The 19,320-nt window shown below is 47.6% G+C and overlaps 1 protein-coding gene across 14 annotated transcripts; it reads right to left on the bottom strand.

The window, feature by feature from the left end:
• Positions 1–4,121: 4,121 nt before the first annotated feature.
• Positions 4,122–19,229, bottom strand: NFYA (nuclear transcription factor Y subunit alpha). 14 transcript variants are annotated; one of them, XM_085083180.1, is made up of 10 exons: positions 19,086–19,229; positions 16,764–16,851; positions 15,114–15,200; positions 12,804–12,950; positions 11,353–11,484; positions 10,588–10,693; positions 10,006–10,172; positions 8,790–8,963; positions 8,148–8,249; positions 4,122–7,396 (listed from the first exon to the last, which is right to left on the bottom strand). In XM_085083180.1, the coding sequence occupies exons 2-10, from the start codon at positions 16,836–16,838 to the stop codon at positions 7,343–7,345; spliced, it is 1,044 nt and encodes a 347-aa protein (XP_084939306.1). In that variant the 5' UTR covers positions 16,839–16,851; positions 19,086–19,229; the 3' UTR covers positions 4,122–7,342. The 14 variants fall into 14 exon arrangements, with proteins under 14 accessions (XP_084939306.1, XP_084939310.1, XP_084939307.1 ...); XM_085083184.1 differs by having other exon boundaries at positions 15,114–15,197; XM_085083181.1 differs by lacking the exon at positions 19,086–19,229 and adding an exon at positions 17,478–18,660.
• Between the last annotated feature and the right edge of the window lie 91 nt (positions 19,230–19,320).

Genomic DNA, 19,320 nt, shown 5'->3' with positions numbered 1-19,320 from the left:
CAGAGATCCCCTCACCCCTCCTCTCTCTGGAGCTGCTTCTGTCCTTCCCTTCCTCCCATTCCCTCTGTGCTGACATTGGTTTTGTCCCCATGCTGGGTGACCTGACACTCCATGGGGATTGTTTTTTCCTGTCTTCTCCCCCTGATGAATCACAACTCGAGCTTCTTCAGAACTTTTGGGGCTGTTTGCAAAAAAACAAAGAAAAAAAAGGAACTCCCTGTCCCTCAGAGCTCCCATCCTGTCAGAGCCAACACCAGGAAAGCCCAGCACTGTGTTTGGTGCAAAATGCTGTCCCAAATTCAGGATAACTCTGATCAAAGCCTCATTAAAGCAGGAGGGACTGGCATGATGAATGAGTTCTCCTGGAATATGATTAGAGTGCAGCTGAGAAAGCTGCAGCTTAATGACTCGGGAGAAGATCATCTCAGGAGCCATTTGCAGGGGAGAAACAAACTGAGGAACAGCATCAAGCTGGAAGTTTGGGGGGAGTTAATCAGAGAATTAATGATCTCCTGAAAGTCGGTAATTTCTTACCACTTGACAAGAAAGATTGCAGGTCAGTGCTAAAGAGCTCTTTTTGGAGTCTGGAAATTTCCTGAGATACAGATAATTCCTGAATTTTTTTTTTTTTTGAACAGGTTTTTGATAGATGCTAATGGGATAAACAAATTGGAGCCAATTGGTGGGGGGGCTGGCTTGGCTTCACTGATTAATGAAATTTTATATTTACATCAGCAGGTGGAACAGACTGTGAGCAATCAGAATTTTTGCAGGAAGAAAAGCCACCAAGTTGCAGCAGCAGCAGGAGTCTCCAGGGATGGATTGGTGTGGGAAAACCACCTGCTCTTTGCTGTTGCTTTTGTTTTTCCCACTCCAGGGGATTATCCAACAGTTCCATCCACCCCCAGCAGGCATGAGGCATCTCCTGGAGCTCCCAGGCTAAAGCTGCCTGGATTTGTTGGTTGTCTGACACCTTTTTGACAAACCACATCATTGATTTCAGGAAGTCCCAGCCCTTCTGCTCCTTTTTGCATGTGGTATTAACCAAAATATACAATTTTGATCATTAACCAGCCTTGAATCTGCAGGAACAACATCAAACCTTCTCCTCAAAGGATAACTTTGCTTCTTGCAATCACCCCAAATATTCAATTTACTGACTCTGCCCAATCCCTCAAGCCTTAGGAAGTGCAGTTTGTGCAAGTTCCCTCAGCTTCTCTGAGCTCACATTCCCTTCTGCCACACATCCCCTTCCCTTCTTCCCCAATTTCACCAGACAAGGAGGAAATATTCGCAGCTGTAGATGAACCAAGGCTGATTTCAGAAGCCAAAAACTCTGCAGTTCAAGCCACCCAACTCAGTTTGTCCCCAGCTGCTGAGGCTGGGTGATGGGGAGGCAAAATTTCCCTGGAAAATACCTGCACAGCCCCCAGAGGAAAGCTGAGGTTCATTTGCTTTTCCAAATCACTCTGTTTTTAAATGGCAGGGAGCTAAAACCCCAAATATAGGAAACTGGTGGTGTCTGGCAGCAGCTGACACAGCACCACAGCCAGGCCGAGTGGTGCTTCCTCTGGGCTTAAATACTCACAAACAAAGCATTAATTGCTGCCCAACATGATAAAATCCAAATCAAAGCGGTAAAAATCTGCTTTATTTTAAACTGATGGGCTTCAGAGAGATGAACAATGCGTTTGACATGTTTTAGTGAGCAAGGAGCTTCTTGGAAAATATTTGTCTACTTTGTAGTATAAACTGTCATCAGCTTGAGCACCTGGGGTGGAATTTACACTCCGAGGTATCGATTTGTTTTACAAAGAAATAACTCAGTGTTTCCCTGTTTGTTGTTTATTAACACACACCCACGCTGCAGGACAAATCCAGCTTGACTTTATTACAAATTACACCCATGTTGATCCAAGTACAGAGCCCTGTTATCATGGTGATATGAGCAAACCTCCCTCGGGGATTATGGATAAATCCCTAAATTCAACTGACTTCAACTGAGATTTGCCTCTCAGTTCTGTGAGTTGAGGACTGAGGATGCTGAACAGGACACAAAAATGGGGGTAATTTTTGGATATCAAGATTGCAGGAAGATTCCAGCCTGGATCCTGGGTGGCAGGGGAGGGAAGGAAGGAGGAAAAGCAAAGACTCTGCTCTGCCTGTGAGTCTTGTGTAATTCTGAAAGTGAGGGTGAGAGAGAAAAGCAAATTCTCTTGACTGCTCTGATGTGGCTACACAGGCTTTTTATATTCTATCAGGCATTTTACCATTATATCTGAGATGATTTTATAATCCTATTGCAAATTGTCCCAAAAAAAGCACTGAAAATTACATCATAATAGCTAAAGAAACTGATTTCTGGCTTCCTAAACAGGCCTGCATGACTGTTCTCCTCATTTCCTGTCCCTGCTCTTACATGCTGTCATTTCCTTCTTTTTGTTTGTTTGTTTGGATTGGGGTTTTTTTTTTTGTGTGATCATCACTGTATTGACCAATTCCGGAAGAATTCATGACGGACAGCCTTGTGCTCTGGGGGACATTTGAGCTGCTGAAATGTTGGCGTGGGGTTTGTACCATGAATTCTGTCTGATATTATAGTAAAAGTGCAGTTCCAGTCCTGGGGAAGAGCTGTGTGCCCAGAGGGATTACAGGAAACTCGGAAATTCGCTGTCACTTAAAGCTTTCAAAGCCCACCCAATCCTCCTGAGAGAAAACCACTTTTTGTGCCAAAACACAGAAATAAGCTCGTTCTAAGGGTCTTTATTAAACCATGTTTGGGTTAAAAAAGGTAATGACAGGATAGCTGGGAGCTGGGGATGAGGAGAAATCACCTTTGTGGAAGGTGATGTGGAATACAAGGGAATTAAATCTTGGGGAGAAGGGCAGTTGGGCACAGGAGGATGGAGTGGTACAGTAGATTCCATGGGCACTCCTGGGCTCCAGCACAACTTCCAGGAGACTTTAGGGATAATTACAGAATGCAAGGAGTCCTGCAGCAGGGAATGGAGCATCTTCATGAACGCTGTGCCCACAGCCCTGCTGGGACATGGGGTCACTGCCAGGAATGTTTCCCTTCCCGCAGGAATCACAGCCCCAAATTGAGGGAGACACAAAGCAACACAGGCCAGCTCAAAGCTCCTCGCCTCCCCTCGCCTCCTTTACTTCCTGTCTCACTCCTTTCCTTTCCTTTCCTTTCCTTTCCTTTCCTTTCCTTTCCTTTCCCTTCCCTTCCCTTCCCTTCCCTTCCCTTTCCTTTCCTTTCCTTTCCTTTCCTTTCCTTTCCTTTCCTTTCCTTTCCTTTCCTTTCCTTTCCTTTCCTTTCCTTTCCTTTCCTTTCCCCTTTCCTTTCCCCTTTCCTTTCCTTTCCTTTCCTTTCCTTTCCTTTCCTTTCCTTTCCTTTCCTTTCCTTTCCTTTCCTTTCCTTCACAGGATCGCTCTCAGGCCCAAGGCCAAGCTCTCTCCTTTCCCCTCACGCCGCCATCTCAAGGCCCAGCCTCATCCCTCAGACAGAACCGCAGGCCGGGATGGAGGGTGACACTCGCAGAGAACCCCCACACCAGGAGCACCCTGGGGTGACACCCCGGTGTCCCTCGGTCCCCTCAGCACCCACAGCCCAGCCGCAGGCCACAGGAGCAGCAGCCATGGGCAGTGATATGGCGGGAGAGCGCTGAGGGGAGATGGGCGCCAAGATGGAGTCAGCAGAGAGGGGCAGGGCAGAGCTGGGGGGGAATTAAAGAAAGAAAGAAAAAAGGAGAAAGAAAAAGTAGGCAAGAAGGAAAGGGAAGGGAAGGGAAGGGAAGGGAAGGGAAGGGAAGGGGAAAGGAAAGGAGGAAGAGGAAGGGAAGGAGGAAGGAAGGAGGAGGAAGGGAAGGGAAGGAAGAGAGGAAGGGAAAGGAAGGAAGGAAGGGGAGGGAAAGGGAAAGGAGGGAAGGAAGGAAGGGAAGGAAGGAAGAGGGAGGAAGAGGAGGAAGGAAGGAAGGGAAGGGAAGGGAAGGGAAGGGAAGGGAAGGGAAGGGAAGGGAAGGGAAGGGGGTCAGGACAGGAGCTCTCCAGCCACCCCAAAGCCCCCCTGCCCTCCCCACACCCCATCCCAACATCCAAACACAGAGCCCAACTGCTCAGTTTATAAATTTTATTAGCTGCAGAGTGTACACAGTACTTACAATTGCATCTATTAAAGACCAAAATACACTTGAAAAAATGCATCATATAAAAAAAATTAAAAACTTTTGAACTATGTACAAACTTTGCCTGACGTTACGTTAAGCTCAGGACCCTCCCACACCCATTCACAAAGAAAAGGTTTTTTTCCCCTCTTTTTAACATGCAGGGCCTTAAAGCCATTTGACATCATTTGAAGATGATTTTTTTTTCCCAAATCCTGTTCTTTACACTCATATAATTCTGGGTTTGATGCTTTACTGCTCTGGGTCAACCAAACACATTTCTCCCCAAACCTCTTCTTTCATCCTCACCCACTTTTACTCACTCCTAAAGTGGAGTTTTTGCACAAATATAGCCAATCTACAAAAATTTTCCTTTTAATTACTAGGGAGGTTTGAACTGGACGTGTCTCCAATGTAACAGATTTCCCTGGTAAAAAAGCAGATTATTTTTGGTACCGTGGTGTTGACTGCTGGCTCCAACCTCACCAAATCAAACACAACTTTCAGCAGTGATACACAGAACACAAAACAAATAAAAATATCACCCGAGCACTCAGGGCTTTCACATCACTATTTAAAGTATTAACAACAAGACTTTCTAGAACACAAATTCATATTTCTTCACACACAACCTACAACAGCAGATCGGAAAACCTAGATAGGAAGGGATATTGGGGAAACAAATTCTAGCTGGTTGGAAAAGGTTTACAAGTTAAGAAAAGAAATTACTCATTAAAAAACAAAACAAAACAAAAGCTTTGTCAGAGCAATCAATAATCTTGCTTCCTGAACTTCCAGCTCTCAGGAGTTCCCTAAGGACAGAGATTTACCATCAACTGAAGAGCAAAACACATTATGGAGAGGCTCTTACTCCAGCACACAAATATCCCACCAACAAAATGTACAGATGCTCCAAAAAAATATTTACAGTAATGCTACAAATCCAACTAAAGCAAATGTTATTCCTTACAGAGAGCTGCATGTTCCTGAAATGGGGGAGACTCCAGGAAATGCTGAGTGAGGGTTTCAGGTGCCAACTGAGGAAAACTGGGCAAGGATTTAAGGCAGAAGCAGCCAGAGACCCTGACAATGCCAGCAATGTAAAAAATGCCCTTGAAACCAAGAGGGGAAAAATCCTAATGAAGAGCTGTGAGCAGAGTGTCAGATTACTGCTCTGACTTAGGACACAAATTGAAAGAAAGGTTTATTTGCCTGCCATGAAGCAGATCAGCTCCTCCTGCAGCTGCAGGTGTCCTCCTGTCTTCCTTCCCAGCTCCAGATGTGGGGAAGGTTCAGACACAAAATTAGGAACTCACAAGGAGCTGAACTGCATTTAGAGATGCAGCTGCCAATTCCAAACCCATCTGCAGCTCCTCCTTGTCCCTTCAGCGCCTCCACAGCTCATCCTCACACCTGGACAGGTTCCCTCTTCCCCCAGGACTACCTGCTCACAACAAGGATCCAACATTTCTCCTCCCTCCTCTTCTTCTCATACGCTTAGGTTTATTATTTCCTTTGGATAAAAGCAAACTAGAATTTTCCAGGCTCTGTTTTGTATCCCCCCAGTCTTCCACAATTTGCTAATTTGTCCTCCACTTTGTCTTTAGTCATAAGCTTCCAGTAAATGGGAAAACACAGGAGGGAGGAAATGAAATTTTCAAGCTGCATTTTTTTTCTGTCACTTGAAATCAGCATTCACTGGATTTAACCCAATCTCACCCTTCCCTGGCTGCTTTCCTCAAAAACTCCTCCCTCTGCAGCTTCACCTGGCCAGGTTCACATCCACCTGGCAACATTCTCATTCCCAAATCTCGCTGCTGAGATCCAGTTTCAACCAGAGAACACCAAAACTGGAAGGTCTGGGACTGCAGCAGGCAGATGATCCACAGAGCAGCAGTGTAACTCAGCAGGGTGGGAGGGGACAGGCATGGAATGGTGAGAGATCACCTGTTAAATGCTTTTAACTACTGCTCCAATCACCCAATTTCAAACTATAACAGAGCAGGCTCAGAATTGAAATTCAACATCTGTTCTGTGGAGATGCTCAGCTCAAAGCCAGCTGTAGGTAAAAAAAAAAAACTTTTTTTTAAATGCAAGTACTGCTCCTTCACTAATTGCCACTTTTGTTTTGTTTTAAAGAAGATAATTTATGAAAAGCATGAAAGGTTCAGCAGTATCTGCCTTCATTTGTTACGAGCTCTTCAGGTACCTCAGGCTGAGCTGCCCCAGCTGCTGCTGTCCTGAAATATCCCTCATTCTGGAACTGTAGAACTGATTTACCATCAAAAACACCATCCCAACGATGGTCAAGGGCCACCACTCTGACACTGAGGATTCCACATCTTCTGGGGAAACTATGCACTGGCAGGTGAGAAAAAAAGATTTTAAAGCAAAAAAAAATCCTTTGGAAGAAACAAACTTAAAAATTGCAATCCTTTTTTATACTCACATCCAGTTTTCTTTTTGATACTCACATCCAGTTTTCTTCCAATGCAACAAGGACTGGCAAGGAACATACAAAACCACCCAGAGATTGATTTACTGCTCCAATCCCCCCCACCTCACCCTCTCCCACCCCACTTGCAACAGAGACACAATACATCAAGTCCTGCAGGAATCTGCACTACTTCTAGCATTGATTGGATGGCTGAACCTTTCCCAGAGAAGAGCTTCTTTACACATTTACAAGGTGGAATTGAAAAGAATCCCCCTTCAGTTTCTGCCAGGGTCAGAAGTCCAACAGCAGGGCCCAGCTCAGGGAAAATGAAGTCCAAAGGGGTGAGGAGTGGATGGAATAACAAATCCCTGCTGGGCAAACAGGTCTGGGGTGCAGCCATTCAGTGCTGGTTGGATCAGCTGGATCCTGTCCTGGACAGGGCTGTGCTGCAGCAGCCACAGGGATGGAGGTGGGAAAAGGAAGGAAAACCAAAGGGATGAGAGCTCAGACTCCAAATTCCCTGTGCTGGATCAGGAAAAGGTACCAAGGAAGTCTGAAAGGTTCTGTTTGTAGAGTTAAAACCTCAACCACGTCCTCAACACGTGGGGTTTGTTCTGTAGAAAAGGACAGGCTGTGACATGGAGATTGTCCCACTCCAGGGTTCACTGGGCAGGCAGGACAGGCTGGCAGGAGGGATGGGAATTCCATTCAGGTGTTTTTCCCTGGAAGCAGTTGGTTAGGAGACCCTGATCATCTGTGTCATTGCTTCTTCGTTGGTTTGAGATGGATCCTGCAGACACAGAGGGTTGGAAATTCCAGTTTTCCATGAAGCAGAGAGAACCACACACAAATGTCAGGAGCAGACACTCCTGCCCTTCCCTTGAGCTCCAAAAATGTCCTCTTTTCCCTGGGTTTTACAAGCCAGTGTAAGACTGGGACACAAAAACCCTAACAGCTCCCAGGAATGAGTTGTTTCTGGTCATGAGGAAGACCTAGGACTGGTCTGGTACTTGGGAAGGATTGTAGTTCAAAATAAACACTCCCTGAAGGCACAGGACTGCTCTAAAGCACTGAGCAACCACAGAACCTGTTCATCCTACTCCATTGTGTCCCTTCCTTTGAAAAATCCCTTGCACTTTTTATGCAAATCAACATGCAGCCAATAATCAGATATTCCCATGTTTTAATTTCCCATCAGATGAAAAGATAAGTTGTCTCTCCCTTTAATTCATGTCCTGAAAGGACACTCCTGGTACCCAACCAGAAATGCTGTTTTACAAACAGAGAATGTTTGTATGCATTTCTCCTAAGAACTACAAAGTGAATACACTTCTACCCACATTATTGTCATTTAATTCCGCAGGGCAAACATTCCTTACTCCCTACAAGCAGTGACAGGAGGTTTTTTTCCCCAATGCTTGGAATAAATTCAAAAGCAGGGAGGGACAAGGGTCAGCAGCCAAGCCCAAAATCCCAAACAAACCACAGCAGACACCTCTGATGTGTGTCCTGGAAGGGGATTTGCCCCAAACCCCTCTCACCTGCATGTGAGGGCTGTCCTTTTCCTTGGGGGAGAAGAAACGTCCTCCCTCCCCACGTTTCCTGGCCATGGCGTGTCGGTGCCGCGACTCGTGCAGGTATTTCTGCAGAGAGGGAAGGAGCAGGTGAGGGAGCAGCCAACTCTTTCCAAGGGAAAATTCCCAGTCCCCATCCATCCCCCTGAACCCACAGACAACGTGCTGATGGTCAGTGGTGCTTGGGAAGGGTTGTAGTTTGAGATAAACACTCCCTGAAGGCACAGGACTGCTCTAAAGCACTGAGCAACCACAGAACTTGTTCATTCTACTCCATTCCTTTGAAAAATGCTTTGCACTTTTAATGCAAATCAATATGCAGCTAAGAATCAGACATTCCCATGTTTTAATTTCCCATCAGATGTAAAGATAAGGTGTCTCTCCCTTTAATTCATGTCCTGAAAGGACATTCCTGGTTTGCACACTCACACAGCTCCAAACACACCCAAAGGGAACTGAACTGTCCCCAAGGGATTTCAATTTACTCTCAAGTCGTTTATGAACAACAACAAAAACATTATAAAACTGAATAACACCAAAACTCTAATCCTAATTTCCAGCCCAGCTGGGATTCTATGCCTTTCTCCCAGATCTAAGTTTTATTCTCACCCTTCTCTCCTTGGGGATTTTTCCCTCTGCTTCCAGCTTTGCCCTTGCCTGCCTCCTCTTCAGGATGCGGTGGTACTGCTTGGCATTGACATAGAGAGGCTCCTCTTCCAGCATCTCTGCTCCAGGCAGAGGGATCCTCTGGATGGCTGGCACTGACCCAGCCCCAGGCACCATCTGGACACACAAGGTGGGGTTAGTTCTGGCAGCTCAGCACACAAAGTGAACATCAAAATGTAATTCAAGCCCCCAAAGGTTAAAGTAGGAAGTGGGTTTTGCTGAGGTAATGCAGCTAGTTAAATGGAAAGGAGCAATAAAGCTGTTCTTAAAGTGCAGAGCCAATTTAAACAAATCAACTCCTTATCAGTCCTGCTGGGTTTTTCTGATAAAGGTGAAATTTCAGTACAATTCCATGACCATGTTGCTGCTTCTTGGACAATTAAACAAACAGGACATGGCTGGTGCTTCCCTTTCTTTTGGGTTATCTCATTATTTAATTTCAGAGCATTTCCAAGCCAACACTGCAGAGCTGCTGACATCTAGTGGGGACCAACAGCATTCCAGTCCAAAGGCTTTACACTACAAACAAAAATTGACAAAAAACTTCTATAAATGATGGAAATGAAACCCAAGGGATTCTCAAGAAAACCAACAGTGACTCAATCTATTTAAACCTTTGCTCATCAGTTCACAGCTCAGCTTGAGTTTCAGTTTCTAGATTTCTGAGCTGCTGTGGGGGAGAAGGTATAGAACACATAGATCACAGCAGGATCCAGGCCTTTAAAGCTAAAAATTTGTATTTAAACTCCAAACTAATGGAAGTTACAGAGAGGACTGAGTATATTAAGGTGACCTGAGTCACAGGCAAAAGTTGATCAGATAATCATGGAATCACAGGATGGTTTGGGTTGGAAGGGATGTTAAGGATCACCCAGTGCCACCTTCTGTCACAGGCAGGGACACCTTCCACCATCCCAGGTTGCTCCAAGCTGGCCTTGGACACCTCCAGGGATCCAGGGGCAGCCCCAGCTTCTCTGGGCACCCTGTGCCAGGGCCTGCCCACCCTCCAGGGAGGAACTTCTCCCCAAAATCCCATCCAACCCTACCTTCCTTCAACTTAAAGCCATTCCCCACTGTCCAATCCCCACCCTAGTGAAAATCCTGTACAGACACCTTACAGCTCAGCCTCCAGAGGCAGCAGTGGGAACTTCACACCTACCATGACCATTCCCCCTGAATTGACCACGTTGCCAGCCACTGGCAGTGTCACTGTGACAGTCCCCTGGCCACTGCTGGTGGTGTTGGTGTTGGCTCCTGTTTGGACAATCTGGGCTCCAGCCAGGCTGGCTGCTGGAATGGTGATCATGCCTGTAACAGGGACTGTAACTTTAAGGAAGTAGAACACAAAAGAAAAGAAAAGAGGGAAAAAAAAAAAGAAAAAAAAAAAAGAAAGAAAGAAAAACACGCACACAAAAAGAAGGGAACAGCATTAGTCCCACTTCTGTGTTTTACTCATTCATCCTTCCAGAACATGCAGAGATTCAGGAAAACATTCTAGTGAGGGATTCCATTCCATGAGAATTCCTAGTTTTTGCATTTGTAACCTCACTGTGAGCAACCATGTACTCTTGAGGTGGAAAAGCAAAATTAAGGGTTTTCATTCCACCAGCTCTTGCCAGAGACTAGGGGATTTTTTATTTCTGGGTAAAGAACCCCAGAGTGAATTTGTGCAGAACACAAACACCTAAATACATAAAAAACCCTCTCAAAGAGGCACCCTGGCTCCTCCCAGCCCTCCTACCTTGCTGCAGGATGGTGCCATCAGCATTCACAGGTTGGTACACGATGGTCTGGCCCTCAGCAGCCTGGGCAACCTGCTGGCCTTGCACTGCTATTTGCTGCTGGGTCTGAACAAAACAAAGAGCACAGGCATGTTACAAATTGCTCCTTTTTTTCCCCAGTGTTCACAATTCCTGAATGAACACATGGTGCTTGAGGTGTTGCAGGTGTCTATTTCTGGTGCTTCATTAGCAGCAGTAAGAAATAGGCTGGAGTTCAAAGCAAAGAACTGGAGATCAAACACCTGAAGCACATGTGAGATGCTTTTTTTCTAACAGTTCAACCATGAAAAAACCCAAATTCTAGATGTCCTGTCTCGCTATGAAGATGTGAAAGGAAGAACTGTTCTGCTCCGAAATTTAATTTTGGCCCTGACCAAAAGCATCAGCAGAAACCCCAGGTGTTGACTGGACTAGTGCACACAATGGCCCAAGTATGGAATTAGCAATGCTTCATGTTTTCAAAAGTCAACAAAGAGACAAAAACAACCACGAACCAAGAGAATACAGAAACACGATGGAGAAAAACATGCAATCTAATTATTCTGCCCCAGAGTCATGTATGAAACACTACAAAAACATGACACTTAGTCTCAAGTTCTCCTCAACATTAATCATTCCTTTTTTTTTTTCCTTTTTTTTTTTTTTACTGAACCACATCTTAAGTCATTTGTCAAGTTTCTCTTCCTGCTCCTCTGCAGAAAAGCCTTTCATGCTGGTGCAGTTACCTGTGTCTGGCCAGCAGTAACTGCAGTCTGGGGCTGCTGTATAATGATCTGCTGGGTCTGGCCCTGCTGCCCCTGTACCTGCACAGCCTGCCCACCTTGAATCTGAATCTGACCTGGCTGGACCAACTGAATCTGTGGAAGAAAGAGTCAGAAAGGAACATTAACTATGCCTCTGATTTCTCCCTCCTCGGCCTCAGCATGACCAAGTCATCCCTGAGGGTGATTTAGTGTTGCACAGCACAAGAAAGCAGAGAGTCTTCTCTTTTTCCAGGAGTTTGGGATGGATTGCTCCCTGTGCCACAGCAGCCCAGCCAGGCAGGGCAGAGGGAGCAACGTGCTGTGTCACTGTGCTCCAGCAGCTCTGCACTGCTTACCCAATCAATCACTGGGGAGAAATCAATTATTCACATGCCACTGGGAACAAATAGTCAGGTGGAGGAAGGAGAGGACTAAGATTTAAGACATCTGTGGGGTGTTAATTATCCAGCAGTCAGGAGTACTTCTGGGAGATATAAAGTTGTCCTTAGCTTTGCAGAGTCTTTCCAGCGCTGTGGAATGGTCTTAAATTAAAAAAGAAGAGCTGGAATTATGGTTTGAAGTTTGTGTTTGAAAACACAGCTAGGGATTCTCCTCCAACAACCAGACTGAGAAGAAGCTCATACAAAATACAGTGGTTTTCAACAAAGGAAATTTCAAATAAACCTCTCGAAACAACAAGATATCATTTGCCTTCCTGGGCTGTGCTGGATTCCTAAATCCCATCCTAAATCACCAGGACACTTTCATTATGCCATGGTTGCAGTTCTGCCCTTTGCTTCTGAGGAACACTTCAACCACCTCTTTAAATTTACCAACTATCTTTTAAACAGGTAATTGCTTCCAAAAAATCCATCTTCTGCACCTTCCTCACTATTGCCTTCTGTGCAACAGGGATGTTTAAATTCCCCTTCAGCCATCACATATTAGAGGGGCTCGAGCACAAGTTATTTTCAAGAAGCTTTCTTAAATAAATTTTTTTAAAATCCTCTTTCTGAGCCATAAATTGAACAGGCACCAGATCCCCAACAACACTGCAAGGGCCAGATAAAGTAAGAAAAATATCTCAACAAATAAAAATCCTGGTCTAGGGGAAGGTGTTGCTGCCTATGGTAGGGAGCTGGATGAGCTTTAAGGTCTCATCCAAGGCAAACCATTCCATGCTGAAAAACCCCAAACCACCCCAGCTTTTAGGTTATTGTATTGTATTTCAATGATCTTCATCTGCAACGTTTGCAATGTTTTACCAGGCTGTAAAATATAAAACCTGACTTCACAAAGAACTTCCATTCACTCATTCCCACCACACCAGAGCCACAAAGCACCACACTTTAGGGTGCTGAGCAGAGCCCTGCGTGGCACTGGGACCCTCCCAGCGTGTCCCCAAGCTGCAGGATGTCCCCAAGGTGTCTCACCTGCTGCAGCCCCTGCGTGCCGGACACTGGGACCTGCATGATGGTCTGGCCCTGCCCTCCTGGCACTGCCTGCACCATGATGGGCTGGCCAGTGGAGGTGATGAGCTGCCCCCCGCTCACCTGCACCATCAGCGGCTGGCCCTGCACCTGCAACGACAAAGGGACAATGACAACCCCGCCAGAGCAGCCCCACAGCTCACCTGTGCTCCTGTGGGGCCAGAGGAATGGAGAAACAGGCACTGACCTGCTTCAGAGCAGCTTTGCATCCAGGATGTGCTATGGATTTGGGGAATGATCTGCTTCTCTTGCTGTCTAGTTGGTACAGAGCATGAAAACCACATTTTCCAGCCACAAAAACTACCTTCATGCACAGCCCGAGAGCAAAGTGAGATCAAAGGAACTGCATGATTCACCTGGCAATTAGTGATTTTTAATTGGGGTTCCTACTGAGAGAGCTCTGCTCTGAGGTGGCTTCAGCTCTCTCCAATTTCATGCCTGCAACAATCCCATTTCCAAACTGACCTGGAGCGTGGGATGTGCTGAGAGAAACTCTCCATGGTTATTGAGGGGAGCTGTAACTGGAGCAACACCAAATGGAGTTCAGGGGGGAAAAGTGAGAGTAGAGGAGCAGCAGCTACTTCTGCACCCAAAAAGGCTTAGAATGGATAAATATAAATATAAAAAATATTTAAAATATTTTAAAAATACTTAAAAAATGAAAATAAAAATTAAAAAATATAAATATAAATATAAATATAAATAATATAAATGTGGGCAGGCCCTGGCACAGGGTGCCCAGAGAAGCTGTGGCTGCCCCTGGAAGTGTCCAGAGCAAGGCTGGATGGAGGTTGAAGCAACCTGGGACAGTGGGAAGTGTTGGGGTTGGATCTGGGTGAACTTTGAGGTCTCTTCCCACCCAAACCAGTCTGGGATTCCATGGTAACTTTGGCCTGGAGTCTCTGGACTCTTGGACCAGGTATGTTTCTGGTCACTGGGAAAAAGGCCCACGAAAAGAAAAATAAAGGGAAAACCTCCCTGTTTAAACCCCTTCACCTGCCAAGTCCCCAAATTCCCCAGATATATCTTGGAAGATGCTCTATCTGCACAAAATGAGTCTCATGAACTGGGGAATCACAAGCCCTGAGCTGTTTAGGAACAAAAACACCACAGTGTGGTGAAGTCACCAAATTCCTGGGTTTCACACCCCAGGGAGTAAAGAACCAACTCCTGCAGGGAACAAGCAGCTGTGGCAACAACCCTGTCCTGGGAATTTGCCTTTCCTGGGACACCACTGTGTCCCTCAGCCTGTCCATGTCCCATCCAAAGCCCTCAGCCCCAGGGCTGGGTCACACAGGGAGGAGCATGCTCAGGTCAGCACACAGAAGCACAGGCAGCAGCACAATATCCAAGTAGCAGAAAGGAAAACGAGACATTCCAGGATTTTTGTTAATGAGTTAGAGCAAGGCATAACAGAAAAATTTTTATAAAAAAGGGTGGGGAGAACATAACAACAACCAGAGGCCACAGTGAGCCCAGCAATCCAAGTCAGGCAGCGTTTTGAGATTTGAACTCTGAACATAAAAAATGCTGTGTTAACTTCATATCTGGCAGGAGCATTTCAGCCCTTTGGAACCATCCTGCTCTGAAGGATTAAAAACCAAACAAAACCAAAATTCTGAGTGCAAAACTGCTATGGCTGCCCAGGGTCTGTCAACTGCTCTAAAAAAGGCTCCTGGAAAGCCTGGGTGAGTTAAGTGGAGGCTGCAAGACAGGAAATCCTTCACACTAAAACAAATAATTTCTTTCCAATCTGGGAGGTATTTACTGTTTGGATTCACATGGCTCCTGGATTTCCCTGTGTTGCTCACAGGTAAATAAGAAATTGGATCTCTCAGTGCCAGAGAGGCCAATATTGTCCCCTTTTGGTCACAGGTGAGAAGGTTCCACTGCTCAAGCTCAGGCTGCCCCACCACCTCTGTCTGTCTCAGTAAAGGCAGAGCCATCCTCAGGAGGAGCTCAGGAACCTCATTTCCTTGGAATTACAGGAAATCTTCGAGGTTTATCCTGACTGCTCCTTCCTCATTTTGCTGTTTTCAACTTTGAAGTCGCATTGAACCACAATTTCCTTCCAGAATTGCACCCAGGACCCCAGAAAGAGCTGAAATCCCACCAAAAACCCTCCAGCCAGCACAAATTCCTGCTCCACACCCCCCTGTTCCTCCTGAAAGCCTGGGGTAAAACACAGCATTAGATATGTGGTGCTGGGGAGGGTCATGCAGTGCTCAGAAACACGATCAGAGAGGTCACCACTACCTGGAGGGTCTGGACTTGCTGGCCTGAGGCCGATGCCACCTGGGCCTCAGTCTGCAGCTGGACAGCTGTGACACCTCCCTGCTGCTGGGAACAGGAACAGGGAGAGCTTGAAACATGGAAATGCACAGCTGGGACACGACACAACACACTGCTGGGACAGGGTGGGGGTTTGGGGTTCAACCACGCTGCTCTGGGAACAGGAGGAAGGGGAATTTTAGCAAACTGAAGGATGGAGCTCCCTGGAATTGCACATGGCTTCAATATCCCAGCTTGCAAAACGTCATTTGGCAGGATTTAAAGCTCAGGGTTGGGGTTTTTAGTCTGCTCACTGCTGGGGTTTGTCACTGTGAAGGGTTGCAGGTTTGGGTCACTCTGGTTTGTGGCAACAAAGGCCATCCTGCAGCACAGGCTGAGCTCATCTCATCACAGCCACCCCTGTGTCACTGTCTGTGTCACCATCAGTGACCCTTGGGGACAGGCTGGAGAGGCTGCAGGAGCAGTTGGAGCTAAAAGCCTTTGCTATCTTTAGCCTCTTTGCTAAGAGTCCCAAAATACTCCTGTAACTGTGTTAGCATGGGGAGATGGAGGACAGCTCCCTCCCAAGTGCTGCAACAGCCTGGTGAAACAACTGATTTTAGAAGAATGTTTCGTGGCAGACACAGGCTTGAAGAGCCTGCACTGAAAATGAAAGCCAAGGGATGGTTTTATCTGCATTGTACCTAAAAAGGTGTCAATAAAATCAAATATATCTTGGGTTATCTGCTGCAAACAGGTATTTCAGATAATCCTTAATATAGTTTTTTTTAATCTCAAGTGCAATCTTGTTCTGGCTGAAAAAGTCAATTTTAGCTAAAGCCAGTGGAAGGATTTGGTCCCTGCTGAGGCCAAAGCAAAGCAGATCTCCCTAAAAATGTGATCCAGGGGTTCAGCCCTTTGCATGACAAACCATCCAACTCCTCCTGCCTTGAACTAGAACAGAAGATGCAACTAAAATTCAGCAGCAGCTGAAAATACATCCCTAAATCTGAATATGGAAAGCTTAATAGTAAAAATCAGTAAGCTCTTAAAACTCAGCCCTGATATTTTGCACATTGAAACTTGAACTTCATTGTGGGAGGGATGAATTCATCCAAAGCCACATGGTTGGTTGAATTTCTGTTCTGTGTGTTTGTTTTGCTCCACCTGTAGTTCTAAAATGAAGAATCTCAGCAAATACTTCATTTGAGAAAGCTGGAGGAAACCTCTGTGGGCTTGAACAAAACCTATTTTAATTCTGGGGGAACTGCTCTTGGGAACAAGTGACTTTCTGTTAACATTCTGTTTCCTCCATTTTTAGAGATATGTTAATGTGTTCTTATATTTTTTTATATTTTTACTTTCCTCGTGCCCTCCCTGTAACTGTGTTAGCATGGAGAGAGAGTTTGCAAACTCCCTGCTACACTGAAATTCCATCACTTCCACACCTGCAATTTAATTTTATAAGTATATTTTAAAACCTCATTTACTAGTGACTTCCAGGCACATGCCACCAGCGCCCAGGTGACAGAAGCCAGGTGAAAAGGTCCCCAGGCAGGATCAGCAAGTCCCCCAGTGCTGCTGTGTCCCTCTGAGGGGTGCAGAGGGATCCCCCATTCCCCCATTCCGTACCTGCTGCTGGATCTGCCCCGCCTGCACCACGATCTGCTCGGTGGAGCTGCTGCTGTTGGCTGTGTACTGCTCCATGGCAACTCAGCCCCTGGCAAGAGAAGGCAAAGAGCAGGTGAACACTGTCCCCAGGCTTCCCAGGGGATTCCTGTTTGCCCCCCAGGAGTTGCAAAGCCCAGCAAAGCAGGAGTTGCCCCCAGGCAGATCTGTCCAGAGCTGCTCCATCTCAGCACTTCAGCTACATCCAGCCTGAGTGAGCAGCAGAGATCTCTCAGTTGTGTCCCAAACCTTCAGGGACTCCAGCAGCTCTGAGTCTGCACACCCTGGGCTCCACAATTTCCTGGCTCCAGCCAGGGACACACAGGGGAGTGTCATTGCTGGGAAACCTCAGGAAATGCGAGTTTGAGGTGTGAAACCAAACTGCACTTCAAGAGCTCAGCAGAGCTGGGAAGCCTTCTCTCCTCCCCACACTGCACACCACACTCTTCTCATGTTTCCTCCTTTTCTTCCCATTCTCATGGAATGGTTTGGGTGGGAAGGGAGTTTAAAACCCATCCAGTGCCACCCCCTGACACCTCCAACCATTCCAGGCTGCTCCAAGCCCTGTCCAACCTGGCCTTAGACATTTCCAGGGATCCAGGGCAGCCACAACTCCCTCTGCCAGGGCTTCCCACCCTCACAGGAAAGAATTTCTTCTCTAAAGAAGGATTTACATACTCAAATATATTCTCCATGTATTTTGGGAATCAGCAGCAGACTTCCCAGCACCTCCATCCTCTTGCTGCCACTCATTCCTTGGCCTTTCCCTGCACACATCAACACCACTTTGCTGAAATAAAACACCTTTTTTTCCCTGCCACTGCTTCTCTCCTTGCTGGCCCAACAAGGGAAGAATTCTTAGTGAGAATCCTGTAGTGAGGTGTTTGATTTATGCCATGACTGAAAAAGTGGGAAAATAAAAAACAACCACAGCCTGGAACTTCAATTTTCAAAGTCTAAAGCAACAAAACCTCAGGATTTTCCAAGGAATGCTGGCAGGATTAAGTCACAGGCTCACTGTACCAGTTGCTGTGGTTACTAGCGGTGTTTGAGCACCATTCTTTGACACTGTTTCACAGAATAAAATTCACAGAATAAGTACTCTTTCTGAAGATGCTGCTGTCTGGTTCTCACTTCAATTTTGCACTGGATACTTCATTTCCACCCTTAAATTAAGATGTTTAATTAAAATATGAACAACTTTGTCATTCCAACACACTCTGTACCAGCTGCCCAAGGTTTTACCCGTGCTGGATCATCACCCTCCAAGGGATTACCTCATCCCCTTCATTAAACACAGAGTACCCAAGTTAAATATTAAAGATCAGGGATCTATCAATGACAGAGCACTGCAGCTCCTCCCCTGATGAGCTCATGGGCAGCTCCTCCTCGCTGGGAATGCCAGAGTGCTCCAGTTCCAGCAGCAAATATCCATGTAGACACTACATATATATATTTATATAACATTCGGAGTTGGAAGGGACCCATTAGGATCATCAAACTCATGGTTCTGCACAGGACAGCTCCAAAAAATAAATACAAATATACGAGGCCAGGGAAGGGACACCAGGAAGTTTCCTCAACAACCGACCCGCACCAAGAGCAAACAACGACCAGCCTGCGAGCTCCAGAGCATCATTTTAACCACATCCCAGCCTGGGGCAAAGCTCCAGAGCGGGCAGAAGTTCGCAGGGCAGAGGCTGTGCCGTTCCCGAGGGATCCCGGAGCTCCAAGGACACCGCCCGCCCACCCCGGGCCGGGATTTAACACCGGCAGGGCGGAAGGGCGGCTTGAGCACCGCATGAGGAGCTGGTTTTAGCTGCTGACTCCTCGAGGACGCCAGCGATGTTTCCAGTTTCGGAGAGCCCCGCCGGGGGTGTCCCGGTGTGCTCGGAGCCCTCACTGCCCACGGGCTGCCCTGCCGCCGGACCCCGCGTGCCCGGAGCCCTCCGGACGGGCAGCCCGAGCGCCGTGCCAGCGGCAGGCTCCCGGGGAGGGCGGAGCGCCGCGGGCCGCGCCGGGGGAGGAGGCCAGGCCCCGCTGCGCCGCTCGGCCCCGCGCCCCGAGCAGCCCAGCCCGCCCTGCCCGCCGCTCGCAGCCGCGCTGCCCGCTCCCCCCCGGCCCCGAGCGCGGCCCGGCCCCGGTTCCCCTCAGCCCCGAGCGCGGCCCGGCCCCGGTTCCCCTCAGCCCCGAGCGCGGCCCGGCCCCGGTTCCCCTCAGCCCTGACTGGCCGCCGCCCCGCCAATCCCGGCGCGCGGGGGCTCCATATTGGCCGCTCGCGCTCACCGTGCCGCGCTGCCCGGTCCGCGCCCCGCGCTGATTGGCTCCGCCGCGGCGCCCCGAAGCCCAATCAGCGCCCGCACTCGCCCGCCGCGCAAAATGGCGCCCAACCGCGGACAAAGGGGGCGAGGGGCGGAGCCCCGCCCGGCCGCCGCCGCCCAACCGCGCGCCTCGCCCCGCCCGCCGCCGCTGCGCCTGCGCGGGGGCTGTGGTGCGCACGCGCGGGTCTGGCCCCGCCCAG

This window comes from Lichenostomus cassidix, chromosome 26 (genome assembly GCF_008360975.1).
Source record: "Lichenostomus cassidix isolate B80296 chromosome 26, HeHo_3.0, whole genome shotgun sequence".
Classification (NCBI taxonomy): Eukaryota; Metazoa; Chordata; class Aves; order Passeriformes; family Meliphagidae; genus Lichenostomus; species Lichenostomus cassidix.
Note: the sequence above shows the minus strand (reverse complement) of the source record. Positions and strands in the feature narration are given on the sequence as shown.